General features: G+C 37.8%; 1 protein-coding gene across 7 annotated transcripts; it reads right to left on the bottom strand.

Annotated features, from left to right (window-relative positions):
* Positions 1-1,899: 1,899 nt before the first annotated feature.
* On the bottom strand, positions 1,900-18,394 carry znf318 (zinc finger protein 318). 7 transcript variants are annotated; one of them, XR_007829016.1, is made up of 14 exons: positions 18,007-18,394; positions 17,478-17,596; positions 14,561-15,224; positions 11,711-12,989; positions 9,718-9,815; positions 9,377-9,476; positions 8,998-9,290; positions 7,158-7,352; positions 6,976-7,063; positions 5,363-5,481; positions 2,600-5,259; positions 2,393-2,484; positions 2,280-2,300; positions 1,900-2,174 (listed from the first exon to the last, which is right to left on the bottom strand). XR_007829016.1 is itself a non-coding variant. In XM_051126770.1 (12 exons), the coding sequence occupies exons 1-11, from the start codon at positions 18,202-18,204 to the stop codon at positions 2,614-2,616; spliced, it is 5,799 nt and encodes a 1,932-aa protein (XP_050982727.1). In that variant the 5' UTR covers positions 18,205-18,394; the 3' UTR covers positions 1,900-2,484; positions 2,600-2,613. The 7 variants fall into 7 exon arrangements, 2 of the variants coding, with proteins under 2 accessions (XP_050982727.1, XP_050982726.1); XR_007829015.1 differs by having other exon boundaries at positions 2,280-2,303; positions 2,393-5,259; XR_007829014.1 differs by having other exon boundaries at positions 2,393-5,259.
* Positions 18,395-20,331: the final 1,937 nt, after the last annotated feature.

The following is a 20,331-nucleotide window of genomic DNA, read 5'->3' as shown; positions in this document are numbered from 1 at the left end:
CAGCCAGGCACGAATCTAGCTAGCAACAGCACGGCGGAATTTTTCTATTGGCTGCTTTGGGAACCAGACGGTCTTGAGTTTGCCAAACGGGGTCCTGGCTGCGACGAGGAAGGGGACTACAGCTGTTGTTGACGGCTTATCTATCTCTTGTGGAGGTGCGGATTGTCACAAGGGGAATTGATTGTGGGAGGGAGGCTTGTGTTGGTGACTTTGACCGTCGACATGTCAGAATAGGGTCATCCAGAGGTAGCTGTGGTTGTGTGAAGCAAAAGAGCTGGAGCTTTTACATACTTCACATTCATATTTGTGAATACTGATGCAGTTCAACTCATTTGTGGTCCAGACTCTGTCATGAGATTGTACTATATTCAATGTATTAAGGGTATTGCTCATTATGATAGTAATTTAAAAATCCTTTATCTGCATAGAAGACGTTTCACTGCAATCTTCTTATAAATATTTAAAATCATAGTTCTCCAACGTGGATTTTCTTTAAAAAAATATAATATATTCTTTAGTGTTAAACATGAACCTTATTTTTATAGACATCTAAATTTTCAGCTTTTTATATTTAGACATAAAATAGTATTTATAATACATAGATCTATATTATACATAAAAGCTATATTTTAAAATCTATATTTTACATTCAAAATAATATTTTATATATTTTCTAAAGATTCTGTCATAAAAACGTCCATACAGAAACATCTACTGCCATCTATTGGTGTATTTTTCTCAAAACCATTTCGATAAGAGAAATACATTTGATTTTGATTTAAACTACAAAAGAGAGAAAACAGAAACATGATTGCATTCACAAGCATTTATTTGAAACACATAAAATATAACTTTCATTATTTTTATTTACCCGTCATTAACTTACGATTTCAAATATTAGCCTGCTATTTTACAAATTCACTAGTGAATAAATATGGCCTTAAAAGAATAATTCACGCCCAAAATGAAAATCAGGTCATTATTTACTTTGGCTATTTTTTTTTTTTTTTAAATGTGCATGGACAAATCGTCTGAGCACAGAATAAAATATTATTAAAGTTTGAGTCCGTGGATTTTTATGGAGAAAAAACCAACGAGAAACATAATATTACAAAAAAAGAAAAAAAAAATAGGCCTGTCTTACGTATTACGCATAAGTTACTGATTCGGCTTTGCACATGATGGTGATTAAAATAGTTTTCACGTTGGGGTGAACTATGCTTTTTACAAGGCTATTTTTTAAAACTTACTCCTAGAGTAAGTTCCTCCAGTGTATATGAATTATATTGATTAATTCACCATAAATTACCAAAACCAAGGCAAACACACTTACCTTCATGGGCAGCAGCTTCATTTTTGCTGATGTTTTTTAAGTCCTCCCTGGATGCAGATGTCAGCTGTAATATTACCGTCAGTAAATTACAATATAAACCAATAAAGCACATCTCCAGCAAATGACTGTCTAAACAGTGGAATTCCTAAATACATTATTAATCTTAAGGGTAATTTATATAAGGATTCACTCATATATGGAATAATTTTTGTATGCAAATAATGCACAATTACATATACAAGTAATACAAGTTCAGTAATCTCACATTCCAGATGTTTACTAAAAGCACATACAACATATTAGTTTTAAATTTGTAATTACACCCACATTCATATTGAACGTCAATGCAAATAAATACAAAGCGCTATAGGCCTCATTCATGAAACACCAACATAATGGATTTGTATATAACGTTCATAAACCATCCTTATGCAAACCATTTCACTCAATGTGGCAAAGTACCTTATAGAACAGTTTTGCAAATGATTTACTTAATCATCCATTCTGCTTGTTTCTTGAATGAGGTGCAATGTGTAAAAGTCAGTAATATATCAGTAAGAGGCAAAGACAGGAAGGGTTGCTGTGATTTATTTGAGCTAGCACAGAACTTGTGCAATTACACCAACTATCTGTAGATGCTTAAGTAGCATGGAAGCAATTTGAACATTATAACAACAACAAAAACTGAAACTGGAAAGAAAAGTCATCAATACAGAGTACAGTGTAATAAAAACTACAGAGGCCAAGCGTGACATTTTCTGGCCAGAGTTGTGAACGCATATGTCCTTGAAGCATGAACTCCACGCCATTTCTCTTCTCTGAGCCTGGATCTTTCTGGCTCCTGCATTAAAATATCCTCATTTATTTAAATGGAACGAACACAGCAAATGGCTTTACAGACGTAAATGTTTGATACACATCATATGCATTGTATGTTTTACGTTACCTTGGGAAAAAGGAATGGTTTCTGCTGGAAACAAAATAAGGAAACAAGTAGCTCAACAACCAGGTGCTTTTGACAAGACAGAGAAACTTTTACACATATTAAGGGTTCATTACTTGATGAAAGTTTTCATTCTCTTAGAGGGATTCCTTCCCCAGCACCCACTTCAGAATGAATGCTTTTCAGTCCACGTTTTCACTGGCATTACCTGCCAAAAGGTTAAGAATAGACATGAAACATTCTAACTGGATAAAGCAAATACAAAGAATAGTTCAAAATCACTTATTTACATTCAGAGGTAACATGTACATCCCTAAACCTACTCTTGGAAGGTCCTTTACAAAGGCTCGAAATTGAATTCAAATGTGTCCAAGTTCAGTTGCTCAGTGAAAGAACCAGGAATGGGGGAGAATGACATAGGCTCCTCAGATTCCAGAGGGTTTTCCTCTCCATTATTTGTCTGCCCTGCATCCTGACTATCAACTTCCATCACAGTTATATCCCCCACAGAGATTTCAATAGATTTAAGAACTTGTTGATCAACAAAACCTTCCTCTTTTGCGTTATCTTCATTTGGAAGCTCAGGTTTTAAGATGGCATCCTCAAAGGCTTGTTCAAATTCTGAGACCTCGTTCTTGGGTGAGTCTTCTCTTTGGGCAACAATCGAGACCTCATTCTTGGGGGGTTCGTCTGTCTGGGAAACTTCTGAGTCCTCATTTCTGTGGGGTTCGTCGCTCTGAGCAAATTCTGAGTCCTCATTCTTGGGGGAGTGTTCTATCTGGGCAACATTTGATTCCTCATTCTTGGGAGAGTTTTCTATCTGGGCAACATCTGAGTCCTCATTTTTGGGAGAGTCTTCTATCTGGGCAACATTTGAGTCATCACACCTGGGAGAGGCTTGTATCCGGGCAATATTTGAGTCCTCATTTTTGGGAGAGTCTTCTATCTGGGCAACGTTTGTGTCCTCATCCTTAAGGGAGTCTTTTATCTGGGTAACTGAGTCCTCGCTCCTGGGAGACTTATCTCTCTGGACAACATTTGAGTCCTCACTGTTCATGGGTTCTTCGCTCTGGGAAACTTCAGAGTCCTCGTTCCTGGGGAGTAATTTTTGGGAAACTCCTGACTCCTCATTCTTCAGAGGTTCTTCTCTCAAGACAACATTTGAGTCCTTGTTCTTCAGAGGTTCTTCTCTCAAGACAACATTTGAGTCCTTGTTCTTGAGAGGTTCTTTGCTCTGACAAACATCACTGCCTTTACTGTTGGACTCTTTGCAGGTTGAGCCACTGTCTCGAAGAGCAAATCTAGAGTCTTGTTTGTCGCCAAGACTGGCACTGACTGCTGTTTTAACTGCAGCACTGCCACTGTAGAAAATGTCAAACAAATCTTTTGCTTTTCCTGTTGCAAGAGTTGTCTTTGGCTTTACAGTTTTGAGGGGTGGTTCTCTGGCATTAGAAGAAAGCTGAGGAGGAGGACGAAGAAATACGGTGAGATTCTGCTCCTCCACAGGCACTCCGGGAGCAGCCACATCAGACTCGAGAGTGGCTCGAACACATGGACTGGGAGTAACAGGTTTCACCTGGCTGGAAATTGCCATTTTTGGCGCTGCAGTGGGAGACTGAAGTGGTGCAGGTATGTTGAAGATATCTACAGGGTTTGCAGGGGTGTCCTTTGTTTGTTTCAACTGCACCTCTTCTCCACTAAATGCCTTAGAGATGAGGTCTGCTGACAACGCTGGGCCCTTTAGAGCTCCTGTCACAGGTGCAGGAGATTTGTCGGCAGATGGTGTCGGTTTATTTTGCACACCTGTGAAAGACTTCCTAATAACCATGGGAGATGTGGGAGGAGGTAAACTAGGATTAGTTTTATTTTCGTTGTATGCTAGCCATTCACCTGAGGGGGGCAGCACAGCCTTTCCTGTCAATTTGATAGCAATGGATTTTGCAGCAGCTATAGACTTGGTAAAAGGATCTAGCTCAGCATCCTCAGCAGGCATACTCTCCTCCTCTTCCTTTAGGAATTGTGCCGCCATCCTCTCTGCCTCCTTCTCCAGTGCCGTCTTCTGTGGCTTTTTCATACCAAACTTTCCAAAGCCAGGCCGACCAGCAGCTTCCTCATTCTTCTTGCGAAGCTTAGCAAGCAAGGCAGGACTTGGGCCGCATAAGATTTTAGGAGGTTCACTGGGTTTCTCTGGTTCTGATTTGCCATCTTTAGCACTGGACTTCCCAATGCTCTCCTTGTCATCTTTGGAAGAACCAGCCTTGCCCTTCTGGTGCTGAGCTTTATCTTCCTTTTTTTCATACTTCCCGTTACTCTCTTGGTCATCATCCCACTTTGATTTCGGCCACTTCCCCCAGTCCTCATCTTTGTATTTTGACTTCTTCTCTTCAGCCTCCCGAGTGTATTTGTATTTCTTATCATCTTCTCTGCCATACTTGGGCTTCTCCTCTTCTCTACTATATCGGCCTCTATCATCATCCTTTCTGAATCTATATTTATCATCCTCTTCTCTATATCGATAGTGTTCGTCATCATCTCTGTTTCTATATTTGTCCTCTTCATACCTGGACCTCTCCCCTTCCTCCTTCCTGTACTTGTATGTGTATTCGTCTTCTTTTCTAAAGCGGTTTCGCTCATCATCGTCTTTTTTGTACCTAGCTCTCTCATCCTCTTCCTTCTTTATTTTGGCTCTCTCATCATCCTCCTTCTTGTATTTCTGTTTATCTATATCCTCTTTCTTGTATTTCTCCTTGAGTTTATTATCACTCTCTTTGATATTCTTATACTCCTCTTCCTTGCTGTACTGTGGTTTTGTCTCCACTTCATTACTTGACAATTTTCCTTTGCTGTGTTTGGATTTCTTCGCATCATCCTGTTCGTCGTCTTCACGTTTTCGTTTGTGATCTGAACTCTTTTGGCTCTCTAAGCCAGCCTGACGGTCCAGGTTCCGCCTTTGCTCATAGAGGGGATTTTCATACATTTTTGCCTGTTGACAAAATCAAATGCATTAGACAATTACATCTGGTCATAAAACTGCAGTCATATCCTAACTCTAATCAAATTTATAATGAATATCGTGTGATATTTACCTTGTATTTCTCATTGTGATTATGGCAGGTGACATGGGCCTCAGCACAAATGGGATCCCCAAAAAATTCTTCACATAACTGGCAGAAGAATCCCCTTATAGGGATCAAGAACTCAGAACCTAAAAGAGGGAATGCAGCAAAATTAAATTAATTTACCAATAGTGTGTAATGTTTTGATGGCTGATAATTTACCCTTGCACTGCTCCAAAAATGAGCCACACTGCAAGAAAACCAGAGTTTCAGACAATGCAATTACCATGTAACCAATTAGGGACGGCAATCAAAGAACTGAATGATTGTGATTCTCTAATCCTCAGATTACATTTAACACTAGAACCGCCACGGGGTCAATTTTACCCGTACCTGTTATTCAAATGTACATAACAGATTTTCAATAAAACACTCAAGTCTCCCAATCACTGACTTTTACTAAAATTGTGTAATTTAAAATCCCCCGGTGTTAAAAAGTGTTTAGATAACACCAGATCGTAAAACCTAATACCTAAAAGCGCCAGCGCGGGTCAAATTTACCCTCTATATAATGCGTGTATTTTCGCGCTGTCATAATCTTGCCATGATGTTTTTACATTGTACATTGCTAGACAGCGCCTTTTACTCACTGAATTAGTGGTTATCAGTTTCATAAGTAAAGTCAATATGAGTAAAAGAAGGCAGTTTATTGATGCCGAAGAGGTATTAGAAACTCTAAATACCATGATTATTGGAGAGTCTGTTATGCGTCCTGGGTCGGCTCAGCATCTGACGGCTCATCTGACAGCGATCTCATATTTATATGTTTTAGCCTAACGTTACACATATTGTTAAAACTTTGGATTATTTGTTTTGCGATTTCTATTGTTTATTGTTCACTACTGTGTTGCTATTTATTCTAGTCTGGCCGTTTCCTGAAAAAAAATCCGATCTATGTAATGAATACAACCTTTTTTTTTTTTTTTTTTTTTTTTTTGGATTACCCTAAGTTTATTTGTGTTGTTCTCTTATTAAAATTATAAGTGATATAGGTAAACAAATTAATCATTCATTAGGTGAAGATCTGCACTTGAATTTGACATCGCATCATCCTATGCAGTGTGCGCGAGTTATTATTACACATTGTTGTCTATGGGCTATTTTAGTAATTTAAATAATATGAATTGTCTTAATTTATTGAATAATGACAATGAATTCTTATATTACACCACACAGTTATGTAGTTAATTCCTTTTAATTCCCTTGTCTTGTTTATGTTAAATTGACTGTTATGAAAACGGACTGTAGCCTGCATAAAAATCTATAAACATAAAACAACAGGGCAAAAATATAAGTTGATGACTAGACAATCATTTTTTAATGACACTAGACACTTGTTTATCAAGACAGTGGCATAATACAATGAAATAAAATCTTCTTTAGCCATATCAAAAAGCTTGTTTGCGTGTGGGTAAAATTTACCCGCATGGCGGTTTTAGGTATACAGCGACCTCTGGCGGTTCTAGTGTTAATGATTCCAAATTCTTAAAGATGCATGTGTTCAAACAAATAAATCACTTTTGCTTAAACAAAAATCTGTGTGTTTTCTGATTAACAATGACATTTTATAAATATGTTTTTACCTTTGGCTGGCTTTGAAGTCCTCTTTCCAGCTGGGGGTTTCTTTTCACTCTCTGATTTCGCCCAAGGTCTGTCGTAAGGATCTAGAGTCTATAGGAGAGCAAAATAATTGATGACAACTGGCAGAAATGAATGCAGCATTCAAAAACCAAAAAAATCTGATTACATATATTGGCACACATACCTTCCTGTGGGTTTTGCTGTGCAAATGCATGAAATAATCAAACATTGAACCACTGGTAACATTGCAGTTTTTACACCAGTGGTTTCCTGCATCGTAGTACTCGAACTGCTCGGCAGCAGTGTCCAGGGAATGGCTGCTCGACGGAGGAGGTGACTTGGATTTTTCAGGAGACGCTCTTGATTTCGAGGAGGCTACCTAGATTAATTTAGGCAGTACAGAAAATGCGTAAGTAAAAGTGACTAAGCAATCTGAATCAGGTATCAATGTAAAAATTAATAAAGAAAAGTTTTTGAAAGAAACAAATACAACAATCCTAATTGCCAATCATTAAAGTTTATCATAAGAGACTTACCTTTGCAAAATAGGCCATCTGTTTTCCAGTCGGGGAGAAGTTACCCATGGGTTTATTACTTGAATTTAATTGACTACTATAAAACCAATGGTTTTAAAAAGCCATTTCAAAAATAAGATCTGAAATGGCTTTTATATGATAGAACGTATACGATATAATGATATAACATTAAATTCATCAATAAAATTATCAAGCGGCAATACAATAAAAACTCATACGGCATTTCAAGATAGCAAAACATCACTTTTGGTGTATCTTTCAATTTTTTAACTAGAGAAAAATAAATGAACTAACAAATATATATATATATACATATACATATATACATATATATATATATATATATATATATATATATACATATACATATATATATATATATATATATACATATACATATATATATATATATATATATATATATATATATATATATATATATATATATATATATATATATATGTGATTAAGAAAATAAGGACTAATATATAACACGCCTATGCTATAAAAACACACTGCAGAAGTTTTTGAAGTCCTGTATCAGAATTACAATCTTCCAGCTTAGTAAATCGTAGCCACAATTTACTACAATGAGAAGTCAGTAAATTGTGGCCACGATTCAAACAAAACAATGGAACATATTAGTCAATTGTGAACACAAATAAATATATTGTAGGAACAAATTCTTAATTTGTAGCCCCAATATATTAATAATACATATCAATATATCAATCATGGTATGCTGTGATACCACCAGGGGTGCACAGTGTCTCAAGTGGCTTGCAATTATAGAATTGTACTATACTAAAAATGCTGCATTCTGGTCCGTGTGCATTTTATTCTATGTGCTGAACGAGCCACAAAAGCTGATCTGCATTTTCTGATCTACAAAAAGCAGCATGTTACTCTGTTTAATCTCAAAGGAAACATTTTAGTGCCAGAACTGAAGGCAAGCATATTGTAATCCTTTCTAAAAGTTACTACTGTAGTGTTTTAGATGTTACTCCTCAGGGTCAGTCCACAGATCTGCAAAGGCATGCATCATGATTCAACTGAACTACAGGAATATTGATCTTAATCATCAAAATATGGCATCATGTTGCTCAGTTACATGGATGGCCTGATTTGATCAAAGGTGGTGCTTGTCTTAAAAACTTTCAGAACTACTAGTCTAAAAAAAAAAAAGCATTAATAATGACCAAATACATTTTGGCGCCCCATGAGACGGCCTTTTATGTAAATAAAATAGGCTGTTGATATGATTGGATTGTTAATTTCATGTGAGTGAAGTTTTAAAAACATTATTTATTTCATTATGAGAACTTTAATTGAGAAAAACAACAACAAAGGCAGTTCTTTGAAAAGTAAGGAATGAAGTTATTTAAATAAATATTTTATGAAATCACTGTCAAGATAAAGTGGCAGTCTTATACTTAACTATGAAATCAAGTGGAAGTATCTTTCCTGTAACAGAATTAGCAACTCTACCTTATTGTACGAGGTGCTGGTTTTGGCCACTGATTTCTCTGGGCTTCTGGTTGACTCCTTTTTACTCTGAAGGGGCTGCTGCCCATGGTCACCAGAGATCTTCGAGTCTTTGTAGTCTATACCGAGAATAAGAGCCACTTTGACCAGCTCTTCATGTTTTTGATCTGCCTCTCTCTGTTCAGCACGTAATTTAGAGATTTGGGCCATTGCATCCTCTTGTAGCTGACCGAGCTCGATGAGGAGAGGGTCCTTGTGGCCATCTTTCTCCCTTCGCTTCTTTCGAAGAAGCTCCCCTAAAAGAACATCAAACACAGTGTAATACAGTGAGCCCTATATATTATAAAGACAACACTTCCATTTTACACTAAAAGGGAAATACCTTGCTGCTTTCTCAATGTCTCCACATCCTTTAAGAGATTTTCTTTCCTCTTGTGTCGCACTTCTTTCTCCTTTTTTAGCTTTTCAAGCTCTTCCATGACCTAAGACAGAAATTATTTGGGGACAGAATTATTCTGTATATTTGCAGTTGCACACAACCAGTGAGGACAATGCAAAGGAAAGATGTAAAGACTGTAGGTGCTCAATATGTGTTAACAGAACCGAAAGAAGAAAAAAAAAAAAATTGATTCTCAACTCCACAAATAAAATTTTAGTGTTGTAGGAGAAACAATCCTCAGATGTTCGCACATTCAATAATCCCATTAAACGTTGTGCAGTTACCTTTTGCTTTTGGCTAGCAGTATTCTTATCTTCCATTTCTTTCCTCTGAATGCCACTGGTGATCGCTTTAGAGACCACAGGATCTGATTTAGGGGGTGCTGAAAGGACAGATTAAATCATGTTGCTTATCTGTGATGAGTGAAGTTTAAATAACCCAAAAATCTTTCATCATTTACTCACAGTTTTGTCGTTCTGAAACCATAACTTACATTCTTTCATAGAACACAAAAGGATTTTAAACATCTTTACATAGCTTCTTTCCATTATTCATTGCGCCCATATCTGTAAAGCTCCAAAAAAAAAAAAAAAAAAAAAAAAAATATATATATATATATATATATATATATATATATATATATATATATATATATATATATATATATATATATATATATATATATATAATAATTTAAAAACGCATTTTTGGCAATCCAGGTAATTAACCATAGAAATATGTTTTTTAACATTCAAGACTGTTATATCGCCAACTGTGGTCCAATCCCCCTAAACCTTTGCATGCTTGATGACATGTGCTCATCTGGTCTGGTGAAATTTGAGTTTTCGCTTATACTTTGTAGGCTTTTGGGTGTATTTGGAAAGGCCCCTTTTCTAAACGACCCTGTTACAGCTTTCCAAAGGGTAAATTTCAACATTTTTTTGATAATTATTAATTTAGAGAGTTTAGAGAATTGTACTGCAGTGTTTTTTCTAGATTGAGCAAAAAAACCTAGGACTAGTTTGCAAAAGTAGCTTTTTTACATTTTCGCAATCATTTAACAAACGGTTTGATTGACAGCGGAGGTTCTAGAGGCAAAGTTGTCAGAAATGAGGAGTTTTATATTTTGATATGAACATCGTGTGTATGTGAAAAAACCAAACAATATACAATCATTTAAGCCCTTGAAAAATGAGATATTGCCCCCCAGTGGCCAATTTTGTTCAAATTTCTCACAGACGTTTATGGATGCCCACCGAGTTTCGTTCCATTCGGCCTTTGTTAACCTTGTCTAACAGGTGCTTAAAATTCATCGGCCAATGGCGGCCATGTCTTTTGTGATACGCAAATATCCTTATAGACACGTGTGGCACTTTGGGCCAAGACCATGCATGCCAATTTTCATGTTGATAGGACAAATGGTTGCATAGTTATAGCCGTTTTTATGTATATTCCTCTTATAGCACCATCAAGTGGCCAAGCTCTGCAACATTTTTCATATGATCTCAGAATCAGCTCTTACGTAAGTGTTTTGAGTTTGACGAAGATATCTCTATTCAAAAGTTATAGCCATTTCATTAAAATGTCAAAACGCCCCACGTTTTGGCATCCCTTTGTGACAGTGAGTTGAAAGTTTTGGGTGAAAAAACTAGGACTAGTTCGCAAAAGTAACTTTTTAAAAAACTAAAATACCAGAAAAAGTTGAATCGTGCGTTTTGAGCCAAGGACTCCAACGACATAAGACACTTGAGCCTGCGACGGACGGTGTAGAAATTAGGAGCGATTTCATACTTGATGGTTGTAGCGCCCCCGTCAAGCCGATTGGGGCGAGCTTTGGTGGCGTAGTATATGGTGGGAGTACTACCATCCCTCCAAGTTTCAAGTCTCTACCACTTACAGTTTGGTCTGCTCGATCAGTTTTACATGGAGATTGCTGATCCTTGCCCATGATAACAATTACACCCAGGTTTCAGTGCTACGCGCTTTTCTAATTTGCCTTTAGTAAATCTGTCCCATATAGCAAGTAATATGGACTGCTTTATGGTGTGTTTACATTTTTGGTGGTCCCTTTAAGGAGCTTTACAGACATGGTCACTATGAACTGTCATTGCACAAAACAGACATATGTGAAGATTCTATAAAAAAAAAAAAAAAAAAAAAAAAAAAATTCTCCCTTGAACCAACATGAGGTTGAATACATAATGATAATATTTTAACTTTCTGTAAACCACTCCTTCAAACAACTCCTTTTAATAATAAATATTAAATGTAACTAACCTTTTGGATCTCTCTCTTTACTATCATTCGAGACAGTTTTGATGACTTTAAGAAAGGGTCGCTCAATGTTAGGGAGGTTGTAGGGATCCACTGGACTGGGAGGAGGTACCGGCATACCTGGAGGTGGGTACATCGGCCATCCCGGAGGCATATATGGAACATAATTGCCATATGGGTCGTAACCACGTGGTGGATAGTCAGGTGGCATTACCCCACGTGGGGGTGGGTATGGGGGCATGGGAAGTGGCGGGAGGCTGGGTTGGGAGGGATACCCCTGTGTCCCAGGACCCCCAGTGGGTGTGGTAGGCCAGCTGCTTTCTGGTTGAGCAATGGCAGGTTGAGACTCTTTCTTGTTCTCACTATGTGAGCGTGGAGATCTTTGTTCTGGGGAAACTGGCTTTTTCTTACTGCGACTTGAAATGTGATCTAAACTGCCGCTTCGGCTTCGCCGACTTCTGCTTCTACTTCGGCTGCTACTCCGACTGCGACTGGAGCTCCTGCTGCTACTGCTGCTGTAACTCCTACTACGGCTCCGGTGTTTTCTATCCAACTGTCGACGAGTTGGCGTCTTCACAGGGGTGTTACCGTGAAGGCGCGCTTGCGTCCTAGCAGCCATCTTGCTTATCTCAGCCACACCCAAGTCCAAGCCAATTGTTTTCAGCAAATCTTGTATCTTCTCATACTCCTCTACCTCCTTCCTCACTTTGACATCCTGTGGCCCAACTCCAGGTGGAAAGTCATGTGGTTCCTCCTTAGAATGTTCCTCAGGTGTAGCTGAGGAACGACGCCTGTCCATCTGCCTGTCGTCTCTCTGCAAATGGCTCATCACATTTTCTCCAGTATGACCAAAAGTGTAAGAATCTCTTCTCTGAATATCACAAGACTGTGGGTAACTTGTGTCTGGAAAGTTGGAATTTGTTGGTTTCACCTCATCGCCCTCGTCCTCTTCGTCTCCGTAGAGGAATTTCTCCTCATCTTCAATATCTGGATGGCTCCTTTTTACATTCTGTGGTTGGGCAACCTCTGCTATCATTCCAAGGAACTGTGTGAGATCTGCTTTCTCCTGTCTTCCCTTCTCGTGAGGGAAGAGCAAGTCACTTCCACCCTCTCTGGCCGGTTGGATTTTGCCAATCAGCTCTTCGAGAACACCACTATCAGAGCTTTTTCCCAGCATGGATGCCAACAAGTCTGGATCCATGGTTTTGGAAAGTGCACAGAGAAGCTGTTCCGCCTCATGTGAAAGACCACCATCTGGATTTCCACGAGGGGAATCACTATTCTGAAATACATTGGGTAAACATGCTTTAGGCAAACTAGCATAATTGTTTATTAATGTAGACATATTAAAATGTATTGAATGAGGAGTAATGGAATATAATTACAGTATTTTTTGTGATTAAGTTATAGTGTCTATGCATTTATACTAAATGTACTTAGACTACTGTTTTTCATACAAATATACATAGAAACCATATTACATTTTTACCATGGTGCTATATTTGTGGTTGTATCTGTGATTATCATGATCTAAATGTATGCTACTATAGAAGACCATTGGTTCATAAAAAAAAAAACCTTAGTTTTAGGTTGCTAAAATTTTTACAGATATTACTGATTTTGATAATGAACATAAATCTACATTTGCATCCTAACTCAAGCTACTATCAAAAGACCAAAAAAAAATTATATTATTAATATTATGAGGCGACACAAACCTGTTTCTTGATTTGAAATTATATTACTTATTTTTAATTAATTTTGGTAAGGAAAAATGACTGGAAAAAGTGCAAAGAATTCAAAAACGTTAAGTGTTTGTCATATTCTGACCATAAAGAATAGTTTAAAACCACAATTAACCATCTTGTTTTATAATCTATAATAAATCTGCCTTTAAACTTAAAAGAAATAAAGATGTGAAATTTATTGTGATAATTATCGACTGATTGTGAGATTATTATTGTGAAAGTTTTTTTTCTTTCACATGACCCAGCCCTGCACCACAACCACCTTATCAGTTGTTGAACAATTTTGTGCATACTCATTTTTAATTTTAACACTTAGATTACATTTGACGTCATCTAATGCTGATTTAAAATTAATAATTAAAAACATTGAACAATTAAATCTTCAATAAACCTCCAATGAATTTTAATTTTTTATACTTTATGTTATAATGACGTGATGCACAAATTTGCCTGTAGCCAGTGTTGGGGGTAACGCAGATTACATTTTTAAGTAACTAGTGAAGTAATGCATTACTTTTAATTTTACAAGGAAATATCAAGAGTTACTATCACCTCTCCTCTCCCCATTTCAGAGAAATTAGTAAGGTAAAAAGGCACTTCCTTCAGGCTAAGGCTTATTAATTTCACTTTTGGCGTGAAAGAGCCTTTGCGGTTGCCAAAAATATAACTTTTGGGTTTTTAGTTATTAAAATGAGCAAGCACAAACAAAAAGCAACACAAGAGTAACAATGCATTAGTTTCTATAAAAAATTACCAACACAATTAGTTACTTTTTATGGAGTTAACTCAATATTGTAATGCATTACTTTTACAAGTAACTTTCCCCAACACTGCTTGTAGCACTTACTTTTTCGCGTTTTGGTTCTAGTGTTTTATTTACTTAAATTTATTCAGATTTATTATCAATAAACTTATCAAGAATTTAAATTTCAGTTCATCCCTAGTATTGTGGATTGCAAAGCATGCTTGTCTTCTTTGCTTGTGTAAAGAAGTTCTGTCTAAAGTTTCTTAAGTTAATGATGCCATACATGAAGTTAAGCTTTTGACTTGCGTTTTGAATGCAAAAATTCAAAAATGTTCCCAAGACATAACGAGAGGCGTTTACCTGCACGAGCATGGGAGAATCTGTCTCAGAGGAATCCATTCTTTTCTTCAAAATTGACTTTGCAGGCTGTACGAGCATATCCTGAATTTCTTTACGTCTTCTGGCCTTCTCCAGCTCAGTAAAGTCCTCTTCACCCTGTCTAAAATCACCTGATTTGACTCTCCTGTTGACGCTGCTGCGACGACTCCTACTGGAGCCGCTGCTGCTACTGCTACCACTACGACTGCCGCTGCGGCTCCAGCTCCTAGCGCGACTCCTTCCTCTGCTTCTCCCTCTGCTTCTCCCCCTACTACGGCTCCTTTCACGACTGCGGCTACGTGGCCGGCTTTTGCTCCGTGCTCTGCTCCTGGCCCTACTCTGTCTGCGACTGCGGCTTCCGCTTCTGCTTCGACTTCTACTGTAGCTCCTCCCACGGGTTCTGCTCTTGCTACGAGCTCGGCTCTTCGCTCGTTCGGGACTCCTGCCGCGGCTGTAGCTCCGACTCCTGCTCCGGCTGCGCGGGCGACTTTTGCTGCGGCCGTAGCCGGGACTGCGACTCCGCCCCCTGCTCCTGCCGCGACTAACACTGCGCCTCCTCGAACCTCTATCGCTGTGCCCATCATAGCTTGATTTCCGTGGAGAGTAATAGGGCTTATTATACTGTGATTCTCCAGCTGCATAGTCTCTGTCAACAGAAATCGTTACATCATAAACCCCAACCAAAGGACAAGGACAAAAAATGTCATATCTCTTGAGTGTATGGACTCACGAAAAAATATTTCCATCAAGCTGTATTAAATTATGTTAAAAACACTTGTGTCTTATGCTCCAGAGAATGCTGCCAAACTATTGATTTTGAATCAGAAAAATGCAAGTCTCAGCAAGTGCCATTCCATTATGAAAGCAAAGGTTAAGAATATATTCACTGTTTGGAAGCAGGTCTAGTTTCTCAAATCAGTCCATAGTCCATCAAACACTCTACACATTCAAGTATGACATACATCCAAAAAACAACTTAAACTTCTTCATAAACTTCTTGTTTCAGTTAATTTTTATGACTGAGTCTCAATGATGATGGCAATATCTAGAGAGTAGGGTAATGATGGCCAACATACACTACCAGTCAAACGTTTTTGAACAGTAAGAGTTATAATGTTTTTTTTTTTTTTAAGGAATTCTCTTCTGCTCACCAAACCTGCATTTATTTAATTCAAAATACAGCAAGAGCAGTAATATTTTGAAATATTTTTACTATTTAAAATAAATGCTTTCCATTTGAATATGCTGTAAAATGTAATTTAATCCTGTGCTTTCAAAGCTGAATTTTCAGCATCATTACTCCAGTCTTCAGTGTCACATGATCCTTCAGAAATCACTTTAATATGCCGATCTGCCATTCAAGAAACATTTTATTATTATTATTATTATTATTATTATTATTATCAATATTTAAGTTAAATACATTTTTTTCAGGATTCTTTGATTAATTCTTTGGAAAGAAATGATAGAAATGAATACTATTAATACTACTATTATTTAGCAAGGGCGCTTTAAATTGATCAAAAAGTGATGATAAACATATGTATATAATGCTACAAAAGATTTATATTTCAGATAAATGCTGTTCTTTTGAACTTTCTATTCATCAAAGAAACCTGAAAAAATTAAAAATAAAAATAATTTAAAAAAAATGTTTTTTTGAGCAGCAAATCAGCATATTAAAATGATTTCTAAAGGATAATGTGACACTGAAGACTGGAATAATGATGCTAAAAAATCAGTTTTGAATTCACAGCAATAAATTATATTTTAAAATATATTCAAAAAGAAAACAGTTATTTTAAATATTTAAAAAAATTCAAAGTTGTACTGTTTTTGTTGTACTTTTGATCAAATAAATGCAGGCTTGGTGAGCAGAAAAACATTTAAAAAAAAAAAAAAAAACAATTTACACAAAACTTAAAACTTTTGACTGGTAGCGTAAAGCTAATAAATATGAGACACAATTTAATTGCTAATGATAATTTATAGCAATATCATTTTTTTTAAAATGTAAGACACTTTTATTCATCGACAGAGTGGTCACACTTATCAGCCTCTTTCTCAAAATGGGCGAATAGAAGCTGGAATACACTACACAACTTTTGCAGAGATTTTATTTTTATTTTTTTACTTTTTCAATTTGCAGTCTGCAAATTTTGGACAGTCAGAATTGACAGATTTCACAGGAAATCTACACAGTGTATGATGGACACAAACTCCACATTTTTTTTGCTTCAGGCAGTGATTTTACTCATTCGGGGGGATATCAAACACATTTGATATTTTAAGACCTTTTCAAAATCAGAACAGTTTTCATTAATCATGCATCTCCTGGAAAGGCGCATGCAACTTCATATTTGGTGTGATCGGAATGATCTGAAAGCCTAGTAGTGATCCAGTTTTTCACAACCATTTCAGCAGGTAAATCTGTTCATATTTTACACCACATAGTGTAAAAGGGATAAAAGGGATAGTTCACCTAAAAATACAAATTCTGTCATTAAGTACCCACCCCCCTCATATCATTACAAAGACGCAAAACCTTTGTTCATCTTCTGAAAACAAATTAGAATATTTTTGATGAAATCCGAGAGCTTTCTGACCCTGCATAGACAGCAACGCAATTGAAATGTTTTCTTGTAGCTTTGTAAAATTGTGCTTGAACCACTGATGTCTCATGGACCGTTTTAACGTTTCTAAACATTTTAGATGCATGGCGTCCATGCAGGGTCAGAAAGCTCCTGAATTTCATCAAAAATATCTTAATTTGTGTTCCGAAGGTCCGACGGGTTTGAAACGACATGAGAAGAGTACTTCATAACAGAATTTAAATTTTTGGATGAACTATCCCTTTAAGAGTCACTACATTGTTACAACACCTGGTTGCATCTCTTACCGGACATAGGGAGCTTCAGTCCCTGAGTAGCCCGATGGATGGGTCAGCTCATTGCCCACAGTTATGACCAGACTGTGATCAACAGGTAGTCCACCACGAGGAGGTGATGGACTGTACCTCTGTTAAGAAAAAAGGGCACATAATTTATACATAGAATTAAAAAGAAATGACACTTAATCTCTGACTGCTGAAAAGCAGCAATGCATGCATGCACAATTTTACCACGGTTTAATACTATATAAAATACACAATGGTGTTTACATGGCACCTCAAAAAAATATCATAACACTAAACTATTTTTATTATACTTTGCAAAAAGTAACGTTAGGTAACGGAATGAGAAGGTAATACCATAGTACTTAAATACAGTTTTTACATACTATAGTATTTACGTGGTAATCCATAGAGTAACACAGTATTACCGTAACGTCTAAAAAACATAGCTGCACTTTTTAATTAGAGTGTACCATGGTGAATTACTGCAGTGCTGCATGTAGCCATGTAATGCAGTGTTTTGTTTACTTCATACCCCGTAGCCTCGCTGAGGTCGCCCTCCTCTGTATTCTTCAGATGGTGAATATCTCCTCCGCGGTGACGGGCGCCGGTACGGATCCGGAGTTGCGTGATGGGCCCGGTCGGGAGGATGGCCTGGTGCAGGACGGGGCCCGAAACCACGCGACGGCGGCGGATGATAGCCGCCTCTGTGCGGCCTAGAACCGCGATACATAACGACGCTTAGTCGCTGTTTCTGCGGCGACGTGGAGTCCTTATTATCCGGGGTGCAGGATGGCGATTGTCCCTGCAACAGGTAAATGCGAATCCAAAAAATTCGTTATGAATGAGAGCGTATTCATCACACACAAACGACTCTCTCTGTGGTCGCTTCCTGTGCCGCCATTGGCCCGCAATCACAGGCCGTGACGTCACGCCAAGAACAGCCAATCGAACGCGGCGAAGCAGCATCGTTTTGTTTATTGAGAGTCTCAGAAATGCAAAAAGAAATCGAAAGCGATATTTGCGTGCTAAACATTGACTATAACTGCAAGATTAGTCATTGTAAATGCGGTAGTTTTTGTCAGACACACTAACTGTAACGTTATATTGAGATTTACAAATATGTTTTTGAGAGTCAGGTGTGAAAGATGTTAATTGTCCTGCAAAAAGCCCAGACCAGAACCCCACTGTACACATTTAGGAGCAATTGAAACACGACAGTGAGTCCAGTTTCTTTACTCAACGTACCAGATGCAACAGAGGTGCCCTGGAAAGTAATTTCATGTGGACTCAGCCCTGGAGCCAAAAATCAGCAATCAAGGAGAAAAAAATCATTTAACAGATTTGTCTTCTTTCATTGACTTTCCAGCATAGTTAAGATTACTAACTGTAAAGCAAAACATGTTTTTAAATATGCTTCTCCAGTATGAATAATGCTCAAAGTGGGAGAAAAATAAACCATTTCCAACATTTCAGGTTCGTCCTGTATAACACACTGCCGTTCAAAGGTTTGTGGTCAGTAAGACTTTGATTTAGGCCTATTTATTCATTTATTGAATTAAAAAAAAATACTTTTAAGCATGGATAGACTTTCTTAATGTTAGAAAGCTTTCTATTTTAAATAAACAGATCTTTTGAGAAGCTGTCTATTAATCAAGATTCCTGGAAAAAATGTAGTTTAAACAAAAATGTTAAGAAACACCAGTTTTCAACATTGATAATAATAATAAAAAATCAGCGTATTGATTTGATTTTATTCTAGTTTTGATTTCTACTTGATATATATATATATTACTCACAATAAGTTAGGGTTATTGTTATTTACATGAGTGCTTTTCCTATTTGCTCTGAATTTTAATGAAATAATAAGTTCCCTTTGATATTACTAATAATGCATGAGAAGAAACACCATTTTCATTAGTTTAATATGTATTACCCCAAAAATTTAGACAATAACAATTGACAATGTCAGTAGCAGGTGTTTCCACCATTTGCCGCAATGACAGCTTGACAGCCACGTCTCATGCTCCTCACTAGCCTCATGATGTTGTTCTGAGGCAATGCGTTCCACTCTTCCACAAGTGCTACACGCAGTTCTGCCAGGTCACGTGGGGGTGGGGTACGATCATCCAGTCTCTGCTTCAACTGGTCCCAGACGTGCTCTATGGGGTTCAGGTCAGGGGACATTGATGGCCATACCATATGCGGCACTCCAACTTCCTGAAGTCAAGCTGTGACAATTCTGCCACGACGTGGTGGAGCATTATCATCCATGAACAGAAAGTTGGGGGTGTGCTGGCGGAATTGGGGGATGATGATGGGTTCTATGATGTCTCTGAGGTAAGAACGTGCAGTGACTGAGCCATGTACAATAACCAAATCTGTTTTGCGCTGACTGGTGATGCCTACCCAGACTGTTGCACCTCCTCCACCAAAGCAAACCCTGGGGACCATGTTGACCTCAGCGTATCGCTCACCTCGCCTTCTCCAGCAACGCTGACGACCATCATTTCTGTGCAAGGTGCAATAGGACGGTAGACCACTGCTGCATTGTCCAGGTCACATGGTCTTGTGCCCACCGCAAACGTTCACGGCGGTGTCTTGGTGTCAGTGGAGTCACCTGCAACGGTCGTCTGGCATTCAAGCCAAAGCGGTGGAGTCGGTTGCGAATGGTTTATCTGGAAACCCTAGTACCCCTCACATCTCGTAAACGGGCCTGCAGCTGTGTGGCAGTTGCATAACGATGTCTGAGTGCATAGGCCCTTAGATACTGGTCATCGTTGCGGTCTGTCACTCGTGGGGCTCCACTCCAGTAGTTCTGTGTCTTGATGCAAGTCTGCTGATGACACTTTGAGACACA

The sequence above is a fragment of the Labeo rohita genome, chromosome 13 (genome assembly GCF_022985175.1).
Source record: "Labeo rohita strain BAU-BD-2019 chromosome 13, IGBB_LRoh.1.0, whole genome shotgun sequence".
Lineage (NCBI taxonomy): Eukaryota > Metazoa > Chordata > Actinopteri > Cypriniformes > Cyprinidae > Labeo > Labeo rohita.
Note: the sequence above shows the minus strand (reverse complement) of the source record. Positions and strands in the feature narration are given on the sequence as shown.

Excerpts from the sequence above, each read along its gene's own strand:
- znf318 (XM_051126769.1), bottom strand. The coding sequence starts at position 18,204 with ATGTATCGCGGTTCTAGGCCGCACAGAGGCGGCTATCATCCGCCGCCG. Across the intron at positions 12,990-14,560 it reads ATTCTCCCATGCTCGTGCAG|AATAGTGATTCCCCTCGTGG; the intron begins GTAAACGCCTCT and ends AATGTATTTCAG. Across the intron at positions 7,064-7,157 it reads ACAGCAAAACCCACAGGAAG|ACTCTAGATCCTTACGACAG; the intron begins GTATGTGTGCCA and ends GCTCTCCTATAG.